Below are 24545 nucleotides of genomic sequence, written 5' to 3'. Positions count from 1 at the left end.
AACTATGGCTTTTCAAGATTGACAAAAAGTGTGAAAGGGGAAGAGAGAGAGGATTGGAGCTTACCTTGAATAAATTACTCGGTGTTTGTTTGTGCACGATGATCGATTGCAGAAGACAAGAGAATAAGAGAGAAGTGGATAGGGAACTAGATTAAGCTGTCGAGTTTAATTGACGATGCTGTAGCTCCCGTGGGTTCTCCAGATTTTCTTTTTCTGGGTGTCCACAGTAGTTTGTTGAGTATTTGAGTTTGTGTTCAACTTGAATAGGAAACCCATCAAGTCCTGTGTTTGACCGGCATTGGAAATAGGAATAACATACATCCTTATAAAATTCTTATTGTTCTTATCTTAAATTATAGTTAAGTCTTTATATATCTTCCAAAAGAAAGTGACCCATCTTAAATTAAGTTTATATATATAGTTATATATTCTTTTTTTATATTTTATTATGCTATAAAAATAAATTAAAGATTTAAAAAACTAAAACCGCCTAGGCGCCGCCTAGGCACCCGCCTAGGCGTCTGGGCGCTAGTCCCTTGGCCACCGCCCGACTAGCGCCTAGTGATTTTTCGAACCTTGCAATATAGGAGTAGAAATTCTCATTCAATTTTATAAATTTCAGAATTAAAAACCTTGTTCAAACATAAATGTCAACTAAAGCAAAACCAACGAAATTCAAACAAAGGTTACAAAGTAGAGGTCGAATTACACCGTGGATGGAAGATGAGAATGGATGATTTTCGTTGGGATCCTTGAAGCTTGAAAGCAAGTCTTCAATGGTGGATGGTGGAGGAATAGGTCACGGCTCCTTCTTCTCCCTTCGGCCTTGCTTGAATTCCGTGGCTTGCTCTAGAGGATGGGGAGAAGATGAGAGAAGCTCACGGCAACAATGTGTATTTTCTGAATTGTCTAAAGTGTGTGGAACCTCTAAGGTGTGGAATCAATTTAACGTCAAGAATAGGAGGTATATATAGGGAATGGCCAAGGCTCTCCAAGAAATCAGAATTTTCCACATAGCTTCCACCAATGAGAATTCGCCAAGTAAGCTTTGTGATGTGGTCCAACCAATCATAGAATGCCAAGTAAGCCTTGTAAAACAATTCCCTAATATTTGTGCCGAAATAAATAAGATTTATCCATATTTCCTTCACCAATTTCGGCCAAGAATATCTTAGGAGAGAGAAGTTACTGAAATATCATGAATAAATGCTGATTTGCTTCACCAATTTCGGCCAAAATGAATTTAGAGATTTTAGGGATGAATCTAGACGCCTTTGAGAGCTTTTCTTGGTGTCCACACTTTTCCCTTCCTTAAAAATCTCCCTAAGAAATCTCCACCGAAATATTGCTTGAATTTCACGTTGCTTCCTCCTTTCTCTCTTGGCTTTTCACGGCAATCACACAAAATTACTCCTCCAACAATATTTCCTTCCATAAAAATCTCCCAAGAAAATCTCTTGTGTAATCTTTTATTTTTCTCTCAATTTTCACGTAGCTTTCCTTCTTTTCCTCTTGACGGCAAATTTAATCCCCAAGGAAAATATTCCTTTTAAAAACTCTTCCTTAAATCTCTCCCTTGATTTCCTCTTGGCATTATCACGCCAACTCCTTCTTTCTCTCTTTGCTTTGGACGGCAAAATACAATAGGCATCCGAAAATATCACAAAACCCTAGCTCCTTTGGGCCTTCATCCATTTTTGCCGAAAATCCAATTTATTCTAGAGAGTTCTTGGGCCTTCTTGGGTCACCCTCTTGCCATGTCATCTTCTAAAGTTTTCAAGAAGCTTCTCTCATGCCATGACACTTCATCTTTTCGATTTCCATTCTTGGTTGGCTCAAGAGTCTTGTTTTGGTAGGGTTTCCTTTTTTGGATAGGGTTTCCTGGTTGAAACAGGAAAGCTTCATTTCTGCTTATTTATGCAGCCCTTTGTATCTCATCTTGTCTCCCTCCAACGTTGGCTACCTCCTATTTCCATTTATGAGCTCATTTCAGCTCATTTATTCCAAGGACCTGAAAATAGAAACTGTTACCAAAAATAGAAACTTTCTAAAAACAAGAAATGGCAACTTTCCTAAACTAAAATGGGAAACTTTATAAAAATGAAAAATAGAAACTGCAAAACGGAAACTTTCTACAAATAGGAACTTTCCCAATCGAAGAATGGAAACTTTCCTAAACAGGGTTTCTTTAAGGAAATAACGCAGGAAATGTAGGGAAATAGCAGTTAAAACGTCGCATTAAAATGCTCCTATCACGCCCCGCGCTACGCGCCCCTGCACTCCTTTACTGCAGCCTGCGCGCCTGTGCGCTTGCAGCGCCGTATCGCTGCCCCTGCAGCCTCACAGCAGCCCCTGCTGCCTTGCGCACTGCCCCTGCAGCCTTGCCGCAAGCATACTGCCCTTGCAGTTCCGTGTTCCAGCCATCTGACATAACCAGGATTGCAAACCAGTTGCAATCCCAACTTAGGGTTGAACAGCTACTCCAATCCTAGCTCCGGATTGAAGCAGCTTTCGGCCTGCATCCCAGCTACCTTTGCAGCTCCGTCGGCCAGCAACGCAATCTATCGGCCACACTCTCGGCCCCATCCCATTAGTGCACAAGCCTAGCACCGCCGAGCCATTAGCCACAACCAGGATTGTAAACAAGTTACAATCCCAGGTTAGGATCGAACATCCACTTCAATCCTAGCTTAGGATTGAAGCAGCATATGCAATCCCGACCCAGGATCGATAGCACACCTGCAATCCTACACGCCTGCATCAACACGCGCGTTTATTGAGAATTTCAAATTCTGAAATTCATGAGTAAGTTTTCACTAGTAAGTTGTTCCCATTTTTGAAATTTAAATTTATTTTTATTTTTCCGGGGACTTACAAAATCCTTTCTTCTACATCCCACCTTTCACGCTATATATATACGAACTAAGAGCGTTCGTGATCTTCGAACTAAGAGCATCCGTGAGCATCGATTTTTACGAACTAAGAGCGTTCGTAAGCATAAAAATTTGACCATATAAACGTCATTGGTTTCAATCCAAATCCAAAAATTTGGAAACTATCAACAAAGACAGTGGTTATAACTCTTTCTCACTAGGCGTACTCAAGAGTAATTGTGATGTCTAGGAAAGGTTTGAACTGAGAGAATGGTTTAAAAGTGAGCAACGCTCCACCAAAATCTCGCCTTACCTTACCTGGTCACAACCAAATTGGAATTACCAAACAGATTGAGTCACTACTACTTGTCTATGCTTGATTATCCTTTTTGGATTAAATTTAGAAACTTTGACGTAGTCATTGGCTTTCATTGAAATAAAGTGTCGATTTTGATTCGAACTTTATTCATTCAAGTATGTTTCCCGGAGAGCTAGAATGCCTCGTGGATAGTGCTACTACGCACACCATACTTCGAAATAGGCAGTTATTTCTTGAGATGATGCCTACTCAATCTTCAGTGACTACGATGGCAGGGTCATCTAAATTGATTTATGGTCGAGGACCAGCTCAATTCTTGTTGCCACATGGCACAATCATTAATGTCACTGAAGCTCTCTACGCTCCTAGGGCTGAAAGAACCCTTTTGAGCTTCAAAGATATAAGAGCCAATGGTTTTCATGTGGAAACACATTGTGAGAATGGACAAGAGTTCCTTTGCATCACCTCTAATGACTACGGACATAAACGAGTCTTAGAGAAACTTATGTGTCGCTCTAGTGGGTTGTATGCAACCACTATTCGAGTCATTGAATCCAACCATGTCATGAGAGATGATTTATGGGATTCCGACACATATAGGCTTTGGCACGACCGTTTGGGACACTCAGGTCGTGACATAATGATCCGTATATTAAAGACTTCACACGGACATCCCTTTTTCAGAACGAAAGGAAGTAAAACTCGACATTTGGATCAAGGGGGAGCACCTGCGCCTCACGGCGCCTTCCCCCTTCAAGTCCGGCCATCACAAGCCGGCGCCGCCATCCCCTTGCGGCCCAAGGGTGGCTTTGACGCCACCTCTGCTCCCCTGACTCAAATTTCAACTTCTCAGGTCAATTGTGACTTCATGGCTCAACCAAAATCCTCATTGGTTGTTTCTAAAGCCCATCATTCGTTCTGCAAAGCCTGCTCTTTAGCAAAATTAAGATCGAGACCATCCTATGCAAATGACACTAAAGAAAATATACCATTCTTGCAAAGAATCCAAGGTGATATTTGTGGACCTATTCAACCACCATGCGGACTATTTAGATATTTTATGGTGTTGGTTGATGCATCGACACGCTGGTCACATGTCATGCTATTGTCCACAAGAAACGCTGCATTTGCTAAACTCCTAGTACAAATAATTAAGTTAAGGGCTCACCATCCTGATCATCCTATTAAGTCTATAAGATTAGACAATGCTGGGGAGTTTACATCAAAGACTTTTGATGATTATTGCATGTCTATTGGGATAGAAGTTGAACATCCAGTTCCTCATGTTCACACCCAAAATGGTCTCGCAGAAGCAGCCATTAAACGACTACAAATGGTCGCTAGGGCATTGGTAATGCGCACCAATCTCCCTATTTCTGCTTGGGGCTATGCAATATTGCATGCAGCTATGCTTATTCGTCTGAGGCTCACTGCCACTCAACCCTTTTCTGTGTCCCAGATGGTGACTGGGTATGAGCCTAATGTCTCACACTTATGCATATTTGGGTGTGCGGTTTATGTGCCCATTGCGCCGCCACAGAGCACCAAAATGGGTCCTCAACGACCATTAGGCATTTATGTTGGATATGATTCTCCAACAATTATCCGCTACATAGAACCCTTGACAGGTGATCTCTTTACTGCTAGATTTTCAGATTGTTACTTCGATGAGACAGTCTTCCCGTCGTTAGGGGGAGATAAGAACATCAATGTTCAACAGGAACGACAGGAATTGTCGTGGTCTGTCCCCACTCTGTCTCATCTTGATCCCCGAACCGCACAGTCCGAAATTGAAGTGCGGAGAATTCTCGATCTTCAGAACGTAGCAGAATCGATGCCTGATGCGTTTTCTGATATCGCTAAAGTGACGAGATCACACATATTTGCTGCAAATGTGCCTGCAAGGATTAATGTCCCTAAAAATAGAGGACATGACGCCATCTCAAGGGCAATTTAGCATGGCGCCAACGTCCCCTCTCACAATGATGATGACGTTGTGGCTAGGCCCATGGCCCCTACCAGGAAGCGCGGGAGGCCCATAGGTTCGATGGATTCTCGCCTAAGAAAGAAAGCGAGTTTGGCACAGAATAACCATTAATCATCGATGTGAATAATCTATCTCATAAGAATATTCCGGATTATGGTTATGTCCAAGAGACATCATTGGGGGACGCTCCAATGTCAGAACCAACTCTAGAGAATAGAGAGATCTCCATAAATTACACTAGTGTACATGAGATTATGGATAGAAATTCTATGGCGATTGATGATGCATTTGCATATCATATTGCAAAAGGAATTATAGAATATGATGATATCGAACCTCGCTCTGTTGAAGAATGTCAACGAAGAGCAGATTGGCCTAAATGGAAAGATGAGATCCAGGTTGAACTGGATTCACTAACAAAGAGACAGGTATTTGGGCCTGTAACGCAGACACCCCCAAATGTAAAACCTGTTGGCCATAAATGGGTCTTTGTTAGAAAGCGTAATGAGAAAAATGAGGTGGTAAGATATAAAGCTCGCCTTGTGGCGCAAGGTTTCTCACAACGCCCTGGAATTGACTACGAGGAGACATATTCTCCCGTAATGGACGTTATAACGTTCCGCTACCTTATCAGTTTGGTAGTTTCCGAAAAACTTGACATGCAGCTTATGGATGTGGTTACAACATATCTCTATGGAGATCTAGATTCAGAGATATATATGAAGGTTCCAGATGGACTTCAATTACCCAAATCAAGTGGCTCTAAACCACGGAGCGCGTTTTCAATAAGATTAAAACGCTCACTGTATGGATTAAAACAATCCGGACGGATGTGGTATAACCATCTAAGTGACTACTTGATTGGGAAGGGATATATTAACAATGAAATATGCCCATGCGTGTTCATTAAGAGAACAAGTTCCGGATTTGCAATCGTAGCAGTCTATGTCGATGACATGAACCTAATTGGAACCCTAGATGAGTTGAAGGAAACTGCTAAATACTTGAAATCCGAATTTGAGATGAAAGATCTTGGGAAAACACTATTTTGTCTCAGTTTAGAACTCGAGCACCGTAGTGATGGGATTTTGATCCATCAGTCTGCATATACTCAGAAAATTCTAAGGCGCTTTCATGAAGATAAAGCAAAGCCTGTGAGTACTCCCATGATCGGTCGTAGTCTTGAGCCAGGAAAAGATCCGTTTCGTCCAAAGGATGAGGACGAAGAACCATTAGAGGCTGAAGTGCCCTATTTGAGTGCAATAGGTGCATTATTGTACTTAGCTCAATGGACAAGACCAAACATCTCATTCGCAGTGAACTTGTTAGCTCGACATAGCTCTGCGCCAACACGCCGCCATTGGATTGGTATAAAGACAATCTTTCGATACCTAAGAGGTACAATTGATATGGGCCTATTTTATCCCTACAGGGAGAAGAGGAATGACGGAAGAATGGGATCGGACCCCATTAGGCATGGAGCCACCGTCCACCATGACATTTTGGTCGGCCATATTGCCGCCAACGCCGCCACCACCACCAAGGGTGGCCGGCCTCACCCTATCCCCTTCCATCAAAACGACAATGATTTTTGATGGGTTTTGCTGATGCAGGGTACCTCTCTGACCCTCACAAAGGTTGCTCCCAAACGGGTTATGTCTTTACCATGGGAAGCACTGCGATATCTTGGAGGTCTACAAAACAGACCCTTGTTGCTACTTCCTCGAATCATGTAGAGATTATTGCTCTACATGAAGCCGTTTGTGAATGTATATGGCTAAGGTCTGTAACTAGACATATTCAAGGAAGTTGTGGTTTGAAGTCTGCCACAGATGAACCTACATGCATTTATGAGGATAATGCAGTTTGTATTGAACTAATGAAGTTAGGTTTGATCAAGGGCGACAACACCAAGCATATATTGCCTAAGTTCTTTTATAATCAGCAACAACAATCACTTCTAAAGATTGAAGTGAATCAAATCCGATCAGAGGATAATGTAGTGGACTTATTCACCAAGTCGTTACCTAAATCCACCTTTGAGAAACATGTGAAGAGCATCGGATTAAGAAAGTTATCCGAACTCCCACTATTGTAGCAATCAGGGGGAGTTATGATGTCTATATGTTTGATCTCGAAGAGTGAAGGATGTGTTGTGCTCTTTTTGTCTTTCGACCAGGATTATTTTTGTCCCACATGGTTTTTGTTACCTGGCAAGGTTTTTAACGAGGCAACGGATGAAGCGTCACCACCAAGTTTGAACGGCACAAGGGGGAGTGTTGAAGGAATATCGATTTAGTGTGCCTTATCAAACTAGGAGTAGCAATAGGAGAGAAGGTTCTAGATTTCCCAATCCTACACGGATTGGTATTCCTTGTAACATTAGAACTAGTACTTTGTAATCCCTATATATAGGGCTCCTATTCTCAATAATAGATACACAGTTCTCTCATCAATTCTCTCTCGAAATCTGTTTTACTTAAACAGTGAGGAGAATGTTTGTGTCATTTCCATCCTTGGGTTAGGAGGGTTGGGGAAGACAACTCTTGCTAAATTGGTGTATAATGATAGCATGGTAGAGGAGAATTTTGAGATGAAAATGTGGATATGCGTCTCAGAAAACTTTGATATCCGAACATTAATTCGCAGTATTATCAATACTGCAATCAAACAAAAATGTGAGGATGAAAGTTTGGACCTTATGAAAAAAGGTTGCAAGATACTTTGAGAGGTAGAAAGTTTTTGTTAGTGTTGGATGATATTTGGGATACGAATTCGATTGGAGTAACACCTGAAAAATGGATTGGTTTAAAAAAATTGTTAAATGTGGGAGCTAATGGAAGTAAAATTATCACAACAACACGAAATGAATCAGTTGCTTTACTTGTGAGTCCCTTATACACGCATTCTTTAGAAGGTCTTCCCACAAAGATTGCATGTCCTTGTTCATCCAAAGGGCATTTAAAAGAGGAGAGGAGCAGCGCTATCAACATTTGATAGAAATTGGAGAGGATATTGTGAAGAAGTGTGGAGGAGTTCCTTTAGTGGTAACTACTGTAGGGAGCATATATGCTCTATTTGAATACAGAGAAACACCATTGGTTGCATGTCAGAGATGATGACATGTGGAGTATAGGGAATGACGATATTTTACCTGCACTCAAATTGAGCTATGATGCATTGCCACAACACTTGAAATCATGTTTTGCAATTTGTTCACTTTTCCCAAAGGATTATGCATTCAAGAGTGCAATATTGGTTCCATTGTGGATAGCACAAGGCTACCTCAAGACATCTAAGAAAAATGAAGATTTTGAACAGATGGGTATAGACTATATAAGACAGTTTTGCTCTAGATCTTTGTTTCAATTAGAGACAGATCGATGTCAAAACAGCCATAGTTTTTAAAATACATGATCTAGTTCATGATTTAGCAATTTCTGTGGCACAAGTAGAGTACTCCACAGTCGATTTTCGTCCCTCTAGTGCATTGGAAATGGTTCGACATGTGTCAATATCCAAACAAGACTTGCTTAGAGAAGAGGCACAAGTTCCCGATTTCATGCTCAACTCAAAGAAATTGCGAACCATTCTAATTCTTGAAGATGGCCGGATCAATCAACGTTTTGTGAAGATATGCATCTCGAGATTCAAATGTATACGAGTGCTAGATCTCACTGAGTCGCGTCTTGAGGAGCTACCAAGTTCCATTGCTAGTTTGTTTCATTTGAGATTTCTCAACTTGTCTCATAATAGAAAGATAAAAAGGCTTCCCAATTCCATCAATAAGCTGCTGAATTTGGAGACCTTGTGGCTTGGGGATTGTGATGCACTTGAGGAGATACCCAAAGACATAGGGAACTTGATCAACCTCCGAAGCTTGGTGATAACTACACAACAGACGTATTTGCCAAAACAAATTAGACGCCTCACCTCACTTCGATTTTTATGTTTTCATGGATGTGTCAATCTTAAATCTTTGGGCGAAGAGATCCAATTCCTTAACAACCTTCGTAAACTGGCGATTGAAAGTTGTAATAAGTTGGAATCCTTGCCACCAAATATGAAACACATGACCGCTTTAGATACTTTGGGTGTAATGCATTGTGAGAAGCTTCAGTTGATGATGAGATCAGGGGAAGGTCCTCAAGGTCTTCGATCATTGCTTATCAAGAATTCAAGTTTGGAGGCTTTGCCCCCTTGGCTCACTGAAGATTCTGCAGACACTCTACAGAGCATATGGCTTGGTGGATGTCATAATCTCACGGCACTTCCGGAGTTGATAAACTTCAGATTCCTCGAGCAACTACACATTGAAGAATGCTCCAAATTGTCGGCTTTGCCGCAAGCATTGCATTGCCTTACTGAGTTGAGAGGATTGAAGATTATTGGGTGTCCTGAATTGAGCAAAAGTTACAAAAGGCAATTAAAAGGTGAGGAGTGGTTAAAGATGGCGTGTCAGGTGAAGATTACACTCGACGCTGATGATGAAGAAGATGAAGCTGACAATCGCTTGGCCGACGGAAAGATCGCGTACCTCACTTTGAGACGACGCCGTTAGTCATCTCAATTCCTCGTCTCCAGGTAACGAATCAGAATTAGAGTGATCTGGAGTATTGAATTGTTGAAACTTGAGATAATTTGGATATTGCTGATTGTGATTTGTATGCTGATTGGCTTCAATCTTATTTTATGATTGGCTTATGATGCAGCTTGCATTGGGTGATTTTTTTGGGGTACAGGAAACTACTGGGTTTTGGAGTTGAACTAGGATTTACCTGATTTCAGGTTCAATTTCTCTCTATTCCTCTGTTGTTCTGCAGCTAATTTCTTACTAGTTTCCTCTTTCAGTTTGTGGCATTTTCTTATTTGGTTACTTTGGATGATTTACCTGACAGAGATGTTGGATTTATTTCTTTGGATGATTTACCCCATATTATAATCAGAAATGATTCTTATAACAAGCAAGATAGCTGCCTGATTTTCATCAACTTTTAACAGCGAAAGCATGCGTGCCGCCACTGGAGGTGCTGCAAAATGAAGTAGTCCTGCACTGCTGTATTGTTTACTTATTTTATGCTTGGATCATATTCGAGCTTGGAACATAAATTCATTAAGTTGTAATAACATGAGATAACTTCCTGATTAATATTGACATCATACATAGAGAATACTTCCCAGGAAGAAGATAATGTTAGTCTAGGCATATCTATAGTCTATACAAACCAAGGGACTACTAGTCTCTTTTGTTTTACCTTTTCTTCTATTGAAAATAAGGACAAGTCTTTATGGCCCCAGGAAGAAGGAAACTAAGAGGGTTATTTTAAAAATATGAAGGTATCGATAAAGATTGAATTTCATTCCCCAAATATAAATGCCTGATACCAATCTCAGAACCCTATTCAGACCAAAAAAAAAAAAAATCTCAGAACCCTATCCCAAATGAACCCACCACCTCACACCTAGCTCCCTCAGAGGTATATTTATTCGTTCCATCCACACTACCCACATATGCTATCATATCACATCTTCCCAATACAGTTCCCCTCTTTCTGGCCAGCAAAGAGCTTATATTTCTCTGCCAACAATGCATTACATGAATCTGGGTTATCTGAGTACACATGTTTACTTCCCAGTCACCATATTGATGTTATAGTCAAATGTAAGTCAAGTCAGCATATTAGTGAGGTCGAGTCAAAGTAACTACAAAATTCTCAATGAACAAGGCATAAGACTAAACAATCAATTTCACTTCCCCTAAGAAACATAACTTACAAGAATTGAAGAAAAAACAAATTCAATATTAAGAGCACAAAGCACAACATTTTGCATAATTGTTTAACTTTTCAAGAGTCGCAATAAGAAACATGGCAATCATATTTTATATTTTTATATTACAAGGGGATATAAGGCTCAATGCATATCTTCAAAAGAGCGGGAGGTCCTTATTCCCTCACAATAATCTGAACACAGTCAACAATTCCTTTGTACTGGTTGGCGGATCCATTTTTGAGGGAGACAAAGAAAAAAAAAAAAGAAAAAAAAAGAAGAAGAAGAAAGAAAGAAAAAGGAGAGCAAACAGTTGGAGGCACATAGCGTAGTTAGTTATCAAGGGGAAACAAGTATCATGCGGAATAGCAGATGGCTTTACCTGTACCGTTAGTCTAGTTTTAATCACATCAAGGGGAGTGGTTATAACTCCAGTTAATGCACCTACAAGAGTTCGATATTAAATGTATCAGATAATTGCTTTAGGTCAAACAGATGGATAATTAAGTTAATTCTATTCGTAGTACAACATTATGAACAGTACTCTTCTATGAAGACAATCAGACAAACAGGAATTCGTCCCAACCAAACCAACCCAATTAAAACTAAGAACCAAAGACATAAAGCAATTTTTTTTTCACCAGAACTTATCATATTTATCTCACAATACATAAGAAAGAAAACGCACTATTGTTATCTGATTATACTATGTTTCCAACATTAAGTGCACAGAGATAGTATGATACCACTTTAGTACTCTATTACAATTTAAGTAGGAATTATTTTATCATACACAGAATACCGTATATCTGCCAAGTCATTCTGGAGCTACACAAGTCCATATGAGGAGCTGAATTGGTAAAAACTCATTTTGGAATATCTGATGTTGTGACAAATAGTAGCGGTCATCCCAATATCACCCCACGTAGGCTGGGGAGTACTCACGTAAGAAGCAGCTTAGGTTGTCAGGCCCCAATGAGGACCGAAGAATTTCAACAAGGGAAACCTTAGCACCCTAATTTCATCTATATGGAACTCTGAATTTGGGTGAGTTCCACGTCGAGAGTTGTATCAAGTTGGTCTATGTTTAAGCTATTACAAGAAACTCCATTTGTAACATGGACATCGATGTGCCATGAACATCTCCATATATGTGAAGTTGTGGACTCTGAGTTTCTCATTTAATAAGGATAATACCAACTACTACTAACATCAGTATCTGATGTAGAAATATTGTACTGACTGAATCTTAGTGCGCAGATGCATACTTGATAGGCATGCATGGATCATAGTTAATGGATATAGCAAAATATCCTAATCTTGTTTGGAAAGATTAATCTGTTCCCTTTCTGTAAGGTAATAAGGTATGGAGTTATGGACTAGAGTGAAAACTTTTTCTCTGGAGCCAAAGTTCACACTCCTTAACAGTTGCACTTAGATAGGAGAAACCGAAGGCGTGGACTGGATTAGCATTTATGCATGTTAAAGAAGACCCCAAAACCATCCCCAAAAAAGATGTTGAAATAGAATAATATGATCACTGATTTCCTATGAAACGGAAGAGTCGAAAGCTAAGTACCTGCAAAAGCTCCAATTATAGCATTCTCAGGATTGTTGAGCTCTATCTTTGCCTGCTAAAAAGAGAAGACCAGAAATCCAATTATAGATATCAAGACAAAGAAAATGAATATACAGTACACATCATTCTTACATATATGTAATATACAGACATTCAGTCATATGTTATATAATCACTCAAGAGGAGGCATGTTGTCTCACTCACATGCACACTTTTTGTTATATATAAGTCATGATCTCATGTTATATAACCATAGATTTTGTTCCTGTTAGGGCACCACTTGTGAATTTGGTTTAGAAGAGAAAATCTAATGTTTGGGATTCTTCCCATTGAAATATTAAAGGGGAAGTTAAAAGGGTAGAATTCGTTCAATGGCTACTTGTTCAGACTTTAGGGAATTCCACTTTGAGAAGTAAACAAGCAAGAATTCTTTTTGATATTCAGTATCTTCAGAATTTAAGGCTTCAACTTTGGTTGTTTATGCAGATTGGGGAACTGATGTAGTTGGAGGAGGAGGAGGAGGAGGGGGTGTCTAAGTGTAATTTCTCATGTGTGGTAGCTGGTAGTATAGCTTTCTAGTGGACATCTTGACATATCATCCTAAGAAGAAATGTTCCATGTTTAACCCATTTTAATAAAAGCTTCCATCTAAAATATACAACTTAAAGGTGAACTAAAAAAATAGAGAACCAAAACAACTGCAAAACACATTGGCAACAGAATCGAACAGACAGAGGCCAGAGACTCAAGCTGAAGAATAGAATTCTAGACGTGGTATAATACATGTAAAGAAAGCAACATCATGAGAATAACTGCTGGGAATACTTTTTGGATATGGATTTTTCTTATAAGATCTGAGTGGAAGACAAATCAGACGAGAAAGTTACCTCTAACCGACATATCCTAACTTTTTGAAATGGATTCAACAAAAGGAACTTTGTTTAAGTAAAAGTGATTCGAGAGAGAATTGATGAGAGAATTGTATTTCATTATAGAGAATAGGAGCCCTATATATAGGGATTACAAAGTACATAACCTAAGAGTACAAGGATTCCTATTCTAACTCGGAGTAGGAAACCTTTCCTATTACAACTATAGAACTTATCCTAGTTTGACTAGGCACACTAAGTGTCAACATCCTTCAACACTCCCCCTTGTGCCGCTCAAACTTGGTGGTGACGCTTCATCCGTTGCCTCGTTAAAAACCTTGCCAGGTAACAAAAACCCTGTGGGATAAAAATAAGCCTGGTTGAAGGACAAAAAGAGCACAACACGTCCTTCACTCCTCGAGATCGAACATGTAGACATCATAACTCCCCCTGATGTCGATATCTCCCCTTGATTGCTACAATAGTGGGAGTTTGGATAATTTTCTTAATCCGATGCTCTTCACATGTTTCTCTAAGGTGGATTTAGGTAACGACTTAGTGAATAAGTCCGCTACATTATCCTCTGATCGGATTTGATTCACTTCAATCTTTAGAAGTGATTGTTGTTGCTGATTATAAAAGAACTTAGGCGATATGTGCTTGGTGTTGTCGCCCTTGATGAAACCTAACTTCATTTGCTCAATACAAGCTGCATTATCCTCATAAATGCATGTAGGTTCATCCGTGGTAGACTTCAAACCACAACTTCCTTGAATGTGTCGAATTACAAACCTTAGCCATACACATTCACGTACAGCTTCATGTAGAGCAATAATCTCTGCATGATTTGAGGAAGTAGCAACAAGGGTCTGTTTTGTAGACCTCCAAGATATCGCAGTGCTTCCCATGGTAAAGACATAACCTGTTTGGGAGCGACCTTTGTGAGGGTCAGAGAGGTACCCTGCATCAGCAAAACCCATCAAGACATCATTGTTGTTTTGATGGAGGGAGATAGGGGGACGCCGGTAACCATGAGCGGCGGCAACATGGCCGGCGGCCATTCCATGGACGGGGGCGTTTTACCTTTTGGGGTCCAATCCCAATTTTCCGTCATTCCTTTTCTCTCTGTAGGGATAGAATAGGCCCATATCAATCGTACCTCTTAGGTATCGAAAGATTGTCTTTACACCAATCCAATGGCGGCGTGTTGGTGCAGAGCTATGTCGAGCTAACAAGTTCACTGTGAATGAGATATCCGGTCTTGTGCATTGAGCTAAGTACAATAATGCGCCTATTGCACTCAAATAGGGCACTTCGGCCTCTAATGGTTCTTCGTCCTCATCCCTTGGACGAAACGGATCTTTTCCGGGCTCAAGACTACGGCCGATCATGGGAGTACTTGCAGGCTTTGCTTTATCTTCATTAAAGCGCCTTAGGATTTTCTGAGTATATGTAGACTAATGGATCAAGATTCCATCACTACGGTGCTCGAGTTCTAAACCGAGACAAAACCGTGTTTTCCCAAGATCTTTCATCTCAAATTTGGATTTCAAGTATTTAGCAGTTTCCTTGAACTCATCTAGAGTTCCAATTAGGTTCATGTCATCGACATAAACTGCTACGATTGCAAATCCGGAACTTATTCTTTTAATGAACACGCATGGGTATATTTCATTGTTAATATATCCCTTCCCAATCAAGTAGTCACTTAGACGATTATACCACATCCGTCCGGATTGTTTTAATCCATATAGTGAGCGTTTTAATCTTATTGAAAACGCGCTCCGTGGTTTAGAGCCACTTGATTTGGGTAATTGAAGTCCATCTGGAACCTTCATGTATATCTCTGAATCTAGATCCCCATAGAGATATGCTGTAACCACATCTATAAGCTGCATGTCAAGTTTTTCAGAAACTACCAAACTGACAAGGTAGCGGAACGTAATAACGTCCATTATGGGAGAATATGTTTCCTCGTAGTCGATTCCAGAGTGTTGTGAGAAACCTTGCGCCACGAGGCGGGCTTTATATCTTACCACCTCATTTTTCTCATTACGCTTTCTAACAAAGACCCATTTATGGCCAACAGGCTTTACATTTGGGGGTGTCTGCGTTACAGGCCCAAATACCTGTCTCTTTGTTAGTGAATCCAATTCAACCTGGATCGCATCTTTCCATTTAGGCCAATCCGCTCTTCATTGACATTCTTCGACAGAGCGAGGTTCGATATCATCATATTCTATGATTCCTTTTGCAACATGATATGCGAATGCATCATCAATTGTCATAGAATTTCTATCCATCATCTCATGTACACTAGTGTAATTTATGGAGATCTCTCTATTCTCTGGAATTGGTTCTTTCATTGGGGCGTCCCCCAATGATGTCTCTTGGACATAACCATAATCCGGAATATTCTCATGAGATGGATTATTTATATCGATGATTAATGGATTATTTTGTGCCAAACTCGCTTTCTTTCTTGGGCGAGAATCCATCGAACCTATGGGCCTCCCGCGCTTCCTGGCGGGAGCCATGGGCCTAGCCACAACATCACCATCACTGTGAGAGGGGACGTTGGTGCCATGCTCATGTACTCTTAGTTGGCGTCATGTCCTCTAATTTTAGGGACATCAATCCTTGCAGGCATGTTTGCAGCAGGTTGTGTGATCTCGTCACTTTTGCGATATCAGAAAACGCATCAGGCATCGATTCTGCTACGTTCTGAAGATCGAGAATTCTCCGCACTTCAATTTCAGACTGTGCTGTTCGGGGATCAAGATGAGACAGAGTGGGGACAGACCACGACAATTCCTGTCTTTCCTGTTGAACATTGATGTTCTTATCTCCCCCTAACGACGCGAAAACTGTCTCATCGAAGTGACAATCCGCAAATCTAGCGGTAAAGAGATCGCCTGTCAAGGGTTCTATGTAGCGGATAATCGTTGGAGAATCATATCCAACATAAATGCCTAATCGTCGTTGAGGACCCATTTTGGTGCGCTGTGGCGGCGCAATTGGCACATAAACTGCACACCCAAATATGCGTAAGTGTGAGACATTAGGCTCATACCCAGTCACCATCTGGGACGCAGAAAAGGGTTGAGTGGCAGTGAGCCTCAGACGAATAAGCATAGCTGCATGCAATATTGCATAGCCCTAAGCAGAAATAGGGAGATTGGTGCGCATTACCAATGCCCGAGCGACCATTTATAGTCATTTAATGGCGACTTCTGTGAGATCATTTTGGGTGTGAACATGAGGAACTGGATGTTCAACTTCTATCCCAATGGACATGCAATAATCATTGAAAGTCTTTGATGTAAACTCCCCAGCATTGTCTAATCTTATAGACTTAATAGGATGATCAGGGTGGTGAGCCCTTAACTTAATTATTTGTGCTAGGAGTTTAGCAAATGCAACGTTCCTTGTGGACAACAGCATGACATGTGACCAGCGTGTCGATGCATCAACCAACACCATAAAATATCTAAATGGTCCGCATGGTGGTTGAATAGGTCCACAAATATCACCTTAGATTCTTTGCAAGAATGGTATATTTTCTTTCGTGTCCTTTGCGTTGGATGGTCTCGATCCTAATTTTGCCAAAGAGCAGGCTTTGCAGAATGAATGATGGGCTTTAGAAACAACCAATGAGGATTTTGGTTTAGCCATGAAGTCACATTGGACTTTAGAAGTAGAAATTGGAGACAAAGAAGCCTTGGTGGCGTCAATGCCACCCTGAGGCCGCAGGGGGATGGCGGCATCGGCCAAGGATGGCCGGATTTTGGGGTGAACGGCGCAGTGAGACGCAGGGGCTCCTTTGGTGTCCAAAAACTGAGTTTGACTTCTTTTCGTTCTGAAAAAGGGATGTCCGTGTGAAGTCTTTAATATACGGATCATCATATCACGACCTGGGTGTCCCAAACGGTCATGCCAAAGCCGATATGTGTCAGAATCCCATAAATCATCTCTCATGACATGGTTAGATTCAATGACTCGAATAGTGGTTGCATACAACCCACTAGATCGACACATAAGTTTCTCTAATACTTGTTTATTTCCGTAGTCATTCGAGGTGATGCAAAGAAACTCTTGTCCATTCTCACAATGCGTTTCCGCATGAAAACCATTGGCTCTTATATCTTTGAAGCTCAAAAGGGTTCTTTCAGCCCTAGGAGCGTAGAGAGCTTCAGTGACATTAATGATTATGCCATGTGGTAACAAGAATTGAGCTGGTCCTTGACCATGAATCAATTTAGATGACCCTACCATCGTAGTCACTGAAGATCGAGTAGGCATCATCTCAAGAAATAACTGCCTATTTTGAAGTATGGTGTGCGTAGTAGCACTATCCACGAGGCATTCTAGCTCTCCGAGAAACATACTTGAATGAATAAAGTTCGAATCAAAAACGACACTTTATTTCAATGAAAGCCAATGATTACGTCAAAGTTTCTAAATTTAATCCAAAAAGGATAATCAAGCTTTAGACAAGTAGTAGTTACTCAATCCGTTTGGTAATTCCAATTTGGTTGTGACCAGGTAAGGTAAGGCGAGATTTTGGTGGAGCGTTGCTCACTTTTAAAACCGTTCTCTCAGTTCAAACCTTTCCTAGGCATCACAATTACTCTTGAGTACGCCTAGTGAGAAAGAGTTATAACCACTGTCTTTGCTGATAGTTTCCAAATTTTTGGATATTGATTGAAACCAATGACGTTTATATGGTCAAATTTTTATGCTTACGAATGCTCTTAGTCCGTAGCCTACGAACACTCTTAGTTCGTAAAAATCGATGCTTACAGACGCTCTTAGTCCAAAGATCACGAACGCTCTTAGTTCGTATATAGCGTGAATCCCCACGATTCCGCTTTTAGCAAATCGAACCCACGTTTCATGAATTTCGGAATTTGAAATTCTCAATACACGCGCGTGTTGATGCAGGCGTGTAGGATTGCAGATGTGCTATCTATCATGGGTCGAGGATTGCAACCTATCTTTCAATCCCTGTTGTGTGGCCGATACAGGTCTGGCCGAGGTAAGCCGAGGAGCTGGCCGACGGATGCGTGCGCAGGGGCGCGTAGGCGCTGCAGGGGCAGGCACGCATATGAGGCTAGCTTGGGCTAGGAGCTGCTTGCAGTGATGCTTGAAGGTGGCAGCGACGGTTTTCAAGGATTTTTTCGTTGAAAATCGCAGCAGATTTGCCTCTGAACATCTTTCACTTCGATTGGTCTACAAGTCTCAAAACAACTCTGATAAGGCTGAAATTAGGAGGTCAGATAGAAGAGACAGAGACGAACAACTTTGATGAAGGAAGTATTTTGATCTGAGGTCCCTATCAAGACTTTTCGGGGCTTGCAAACAGACTGATGTGCACAGGAATGAGCGTCCTGTTGTGCTGCAGGGGCAGCAAGCGTGCGGCGCTGCTGCAGGGGCAGTAGGTGGCATACGGGTGCATAAGGGCTGCAGGGGCAGCGTGCAGCACAGGGTGGGTAGTCTAGCATGGGCTAGGTGCAACGGTGAAAAGGTGATGTTGAAGAATTTTCTGGTTTTGGATTTTTGATCTCAAGGTTAGGGCTCGTGCTGATAACATGTTTAAGTAAAAGTGATTCAAGAGAGAATTGATGAGAGAATTGTATTTCATTATAGAGAATAGGAGCCCTATATATAGGGATTACAAAGTACATAATCTAAGAGTACAAGGATTCCTATTCTAACTCGGAGTAGGAAACCTCTCCTATTACAACTATAGAACTTATCCTAGTTTGACTAGGCATACTAAGTGTCAACATCCATCAACAAACTTGTCTTATTTATTACACGTGGAAACAGATCCTAGATATCATCCATCACGAACATGATTAATCACACTGATGCTACAGAAGCATCAACAACATAGTCACCAGTTAGTGCATCAAGGCTATAAATCAAAACATTATTAGGCATGTTGTAAATAATTATGGCTAATATCATGTAAATAGATGGAGAGTCATATATGTCTTTCACTATAGATTAGTGATTGATAGGATTGTGAATAGGAGTAATTGACGTTGCTATTAAACGTTGCCTATTTGTATACATCATGTACTCCTATATAAACCCCCTCATGGTGAGATGAATAGACACACAATCTGATTCTCCGTGTCCAAACTCTCTCTCTCTCTCTCTCTCTCTCAGAAATTTTTCTGTTTTACAACACGTTATCAGCACGATACTCTAACCCAAGCCCTAACCAGAGAAAAAAAAAATCCCCCTGCTGCAGCCTATTTGCACGCCCCGAAACCTCTTGATTGGGACCTCAGATCAAAATCTTTCCTTCATCAAAGTTGTTCGTCTCTGCCTCTTCTATCTGACTTCCAAATTTCAGCCATATTGGAGTCGTTTTGAGACCTGTACAACATTTGAAGTGGGAGCTGTCCAGAAGAGGCGAATAGCTCTTGGATTGGCTGAGAAGACAACATTCTCAGTTCTGCACACATAAGCTGAAGATTCATCCATCCTTCATCAAGTAATGTTTTCCAAAATCTAATTTTATATTCATGCTTCTTGCTTATTGAGCCTATTGATTGAATATGAAAAATCACCATAATGCATGAACCCTAGCAAATCCTACATGATTTATTTACTTGGTATACGTATTTGTATATATTTGTTCATGTGTTTGGGATTGTTTGATTGGAAAAGAAAAGAGAAAAATTTATGGACTGCAACTATATATCTGTAGTACTTGGTCCAGTAGTACCAAATCAATATCAGTAACATCAATTCAACAAGAAAGAAAAAAAAACAGATTATGCAGTTGCTGGGGTTCAAACCCAGCTAAAATAGGTACCAACTCAACATGTTGTCCGTTGTACCACTATGGCAAGTTAGTATGTGTTAACTAATATTCTGCCAGAAGCAGATTTGAAGCCAATTAATTGGTGATTGATCAACCCGTGATTTGATTTTGATTGATTTTATCCAAAGCAATTACCATTGTAATTTATACTCATTACCACAATCACTTCATTATCACATTGAGACAATTCTGAATTATTACGTGAATTATGATAGAAGAATTATGGGCTTAATTTTTGGTTTCACAAATTTGAATTATGCCATTATAATTCCTTATGCTAGAAGCATTATGGGCTAAATTTTTACCCGATTATTACATAAACATTATGCCAGAAGCATTTGCCCAATTTATTTATATGAAATGCCAGAAGCATTAATGGTATTTGAACCCAATTCCTTAGATACATAAATATTGAACCAGAAGTTCACACGTATCGAACCCGTAGTTTCGATAACATTGGAAGGTTATGAATCTTTCCAAGTAGGCGCACCCAATTCGATGCGATGTCTAGGCAAGATACAATGAGGCTGTGTACTTAAGAGAGCCTCGCTCCACCCAAACCTCATACTCTTACCTGGTCATATTTAATTGGAGTTATCAAAAGGGTTGAGTAATAATTTTTCATTCCTTGGCAGACCAGCCTGAGCCCAGCAGGCCCACTCTCCCTCCGTAGGACCAAGCAGCCCAGCATGCCTCACACACCATTTGACTTACGCATGAAAGCCCGGGTCACAAGCTTGCAGACTAAGCCCGATAGGCTTCACTATCAAGCTCACTCCTTCTTTGGTCCAGTAGAATCAAAATAAAAGGAAAAATGATTTCATATTGTAAATCATATTGTAAATAAATTCACCATATCTAATATGTGTAATTAATTGCCAGAAGCATTTATTCACATAATTGTGTGATAATTAATATGTTATTTTACTAGCATGCAATTAATATCTCAATTGATTTGTGATTTTTATTTATCCAATTTGCACTACTACACAAAAGGCTTCACACGACGGTTTAAAACTGTCGTTTCACGTTTTGCATTTCCGTGGTCTATCGAGGCGTCGTCTGATGAAACGTTGTCAGACAACGGTTTTCAACCATCGTATACCGATCATTGAGTCAACGGTTTGCAGCTGACTCCGTCGTCTGATGGACCTGCAGATCTGCCGACATGCTGTCGACAGAAATATGTCGTGGTGTGACTTCTACTCATACCACGGTTTTTAGGATTCCAGCGTGGTGTGACTTCTACTCATACCACGGTTTGTAGGATTCCAGTGTGGTGTGACTTCTACTCATACCACGGTTTTTAGGATTCCAACCTTGTCTCTTTGTTGTTCAGAAGTCAGTTTTTATTTTTAAGACATTGTGTAAATTGTATACACACGACAGTTCTTCCAGCATAAAATGTGGTGTGATGACTTAAAAATTCAGTGTGCGCGCTTTCACATGACATATATAACTCTAACCGTTGTATTGTGACATTTGAGATGATGGTTTTTGCTTGTTGTCTATGTGTGTATCCAACAATGATATCAGTAAGAACCGTCGTGTGAATTGTAGAAATTTTGTTTGATTCCACCCTATAATCCTCATCATACGACATATTTTTCTATGTATTGTTGTTAATGGCAAGATTTAGATTCTGGAATGAAAAATGACCAAAAGAACAGAAAATTTAATCATAATAGATAGTTGTTATAATCCCATAACAATCTAAATGGGTCTGATAATGCTAATTGTATCTACAAAATAGGAGAACAGAAAAAAAATCCAAGTCAAGTTCTAATTCACTGATCTCCTGCTCTTCTTAGTTTTTGTCTTCAAAATTAGGCTTCACTTCATAACATTGGCACTCTCCATGGCCTAAAGAACAGTAATGGGGCTTCCTCATTGAAAGAGTTCTAGGATGTTGCAGTGCTCCAAATACAGGAAGTTGTTGTGCTAATTATACAGCAGCCAAATACTCTCATTTGGTGCTCCAAGTACTTACATTTACGGCAGCTACAACATTCTCAGAATCCGCTGCTGCCTCACTGCTGCTAACCAGACAAGAAAATAAGCTTAGCAGCTATCCAAAGAATAAAGTTTTAGTCTGTATATATGCACGTCTTGTGGAGTACCAGTGACTCACCTTTTCCTTGCTTCCAGCACTCCCAACAACATAACAACCTGTTAACTTTGCAAATTGGCCAACAAGCTGACCTACCGCTCCAGATGCGGCTGAAATGTAGACTGTCTCTCCTTTCTTAGGAGACCAGATCTCATAAAATCCAGCATAAGCAGTCACTCCAGGCATACCTACATAACATATGAATAGGCTAGATGAGCCCAAACAACTAGTAGACTCCAACAAGAGATCAATACATAGAGAATAATTTCATGAGGGAAGCATATATAATCATTAAACAAATATAATATTGACATAGTCTGTTGACTTGTGACTTTAGCATGAAACTTTTCCGACATATGCTCATATATAACAAGGAGCTGATACAATCAGTGACAGTAACACAAAAAAGTAATGCCCCAACTTAAGTCAAGGGGTTATGGTTAATTGAATCAACATAATAGACTTGGGGGGTCTGTAAGTAACAGAACCAGTTAGTTAAGGGAATTAAAAATAGAAATTAGGAGAAGTAGGCATACCGAGAAGTCCAGTATAGTAAGAGAGAGGCACATCAGTGTGGTGAATCTTAATCAGAGACTCTGTGGTGATGACACTATATTCTTCCCAACCAGTGTGACCCCAAACCAAGTCCCCTGGCTTAAACTTTGGATCCCCAGATTCCAAGACTTTAGCCACTCCCAAACCAATTACAGGCTGCAACATTCAAATCAAACCACATCTTCTCTAATTAATTAGCTTTACACAGACATGTAAATCTCTGAAAAAAGCACACTTTTTTTTTTTAATCCAAATCCACTGGTGCATTAGGATTTTATATCATTATCCTGTGCAACCCCTCGAATTAAAAATTTCTCATCAGATTAGATCCATATCACCAAAGAAGGAAACTTTACACAGAATTAATAAACAAAAGGGATATATATCTTTATAAAAACGGTGAAGGGTGGTGGGAGCAGTACTGACCGAGCTGGGTGTGAAGGATTGGACATAAGTGGGCCTGTCGTGCTGGTTCTCACACAAATGGTCTAATGGGCAGCTGGAAACTTTAAGATGTAAGCACAGAAGCAATTGCAGTGCATCACAGATGCAAAAAGTACTAGCTAGCACATCTTGGGTGCCCAAGTAAAAATATTCAAGACACAATGCAACAATCCTTGAGCAATATTATAAACAAATAACAGCAATATATAGCCTAACCAAATTCAAAACAATCAAAAGAATCATATAAATTTCCAAACAATTCGTAAGCAGCTAAATGACAACTTGTATTAGCAAATATGTAGTTTTCTTCCAGAATTACAAGAGATCACTTATAACTGTAAACGAAACACACATTACAACTGTGAAGCATCAAATTCACCTGAAAATATAGTATTAGTAGCAATAGCACTTGACAAGTTCAAGAGAAACCACTCCAAGAAAAAGTTAAAAGTTGCTTAAAATAACTCTCAAACATTCAGCCATTCAAGCACGTATCAATGAAGTGACTAAGTAACTTATGAAATACAAGCAAGTCAAGGTGAAATGGATATATAATTTCAGAGATCAAGAACGGACATAAACAATTATAAAGTAAAAATCTCACCCCCGGTCCGAGGTATGAACCTAAGCTCTGATACCATTTGTAACACCCTGACCCCGAAGCCTTGTCTCTCTCTTGCTCCATCTATCCTCTATAGATAGCTGGTACGGAGTTGGGCAGCCATTTGGAACAACATGGATTGGTTTTCTTCTCCCTTTGAATGGCCCCCCTGAATCCCCCAAGTTTCTTTTCTAGTTAAGAGACTTAGAGAGAGATGTAGAGAGTTCAAGAGAGTCGGTGTGTTCCAGATGGACCTACCCCCCTCCTCACCCCCTTCCTTCTGCTTGGTCATACGGCTTCGCATGTAAGGATCGCAGGACAAGTAGAGGTTCTTGACGAGGAGGCCAGTCAAACCTTCTGGAAGCTTGAGTTTGGTAGTGGCAGTGGTCAATTTGAGGTCGGATTCTTTGGGGAAGCCGGTGATATATACAGCTTCCACAATACCAGATGAGATACCTAAGCTAGCACCATTTTCAGCAAGAAAAAATAGAGCCATCAGTCTACAAAATCCATGTGTGACCCACCGACAAATTGCAATACTACGTACCAGTGCAAAGAGTTCAGAATCAAATTTGGATGAAAAATTGATAACACAAAG

The 24545-nt window shown here is 40.3% G+C and overlaps 2 protein-coding genes across 4 annotated transcripts; one reads left to right on the top strand and one right to left on the bottom strand.

The window, feature by feature from the left end:
* The first annotated feature begins 7496 nt into the window (after positions 1-7496).
* Positions 7497-10417, top strand: LOC112183293 (disease resistance protein TAO1-like). 3 transcript variants are annotated; one of them, XR_005807151.1, is made up of 3 exons: positions 7497-9763; positions 9892-9967; positions 10181-10417. XR_005807151.1 is itself a non-coding variant. In XM_040515295.1 (2 exons), the coding sequence occupies exon 1, from the start codon at positions 8676-8678 to the stop codon at positions 9738-9740; it is 1065 nt and encodes a 354-aa protein (XP_040371229.1). In that variant the 5' UTR covers positions 7497-8675; the 3' UTR covers positions 9741-9763; positions 9892-10417. The 3 variants fall into 3 exon arrangements, 1 of the variants encoding a protein (XP_040371229.1); XR_005807150.1 differs by having other exon boundaries at positions 10078-10417; XM_040515295.1 differs by having other exon boundaries at positions 9892-10417.
* Positions 10418-10604: 187 nt separating this feature from the next.
* On the bottom strand, positions 10605-23082 carry LOC121051220 (2-alkenal reductase (NADP(+)-dependent)-like). The gene is made up of 5 exons (XM_040513358.1): positions 22884-23082; positions 22369-22535; positions 12528-12579; positions 11331-11392; positions 10605-10757 (listed from the first exon to the last, which is right to left on the bottom strand). Exons 1-5 carry the CDS (start codon positions 23065-23067, stop codon positions 10605-10607), a joined length of 618 nt encoding a protein of 205 aa, XP_040369292.1. The 5' UTR covers positions 23068-23082.
* Positions 23083-24545: the final 1463 nt, after the last annotated feature.

Source organism: Rosa chinensis, chromosome 2 (genome assembly GCF_002994745.2).
Source record: "Rosa chinensis cultivar Old Blush chromosome 2, RchiOBHm-V2, whole genome shotgun sequence".
NCBI lineage: Eukaryota > Viridiplantae > Streptophyta > Magnoliopsida > Rosales > Rosaceae > Rosa > Rosa chinensis.
Note: the sequence above shows the minus strand (reverse complement) of the source record. Positions and strands in the feature narration are given on the sequence as shown.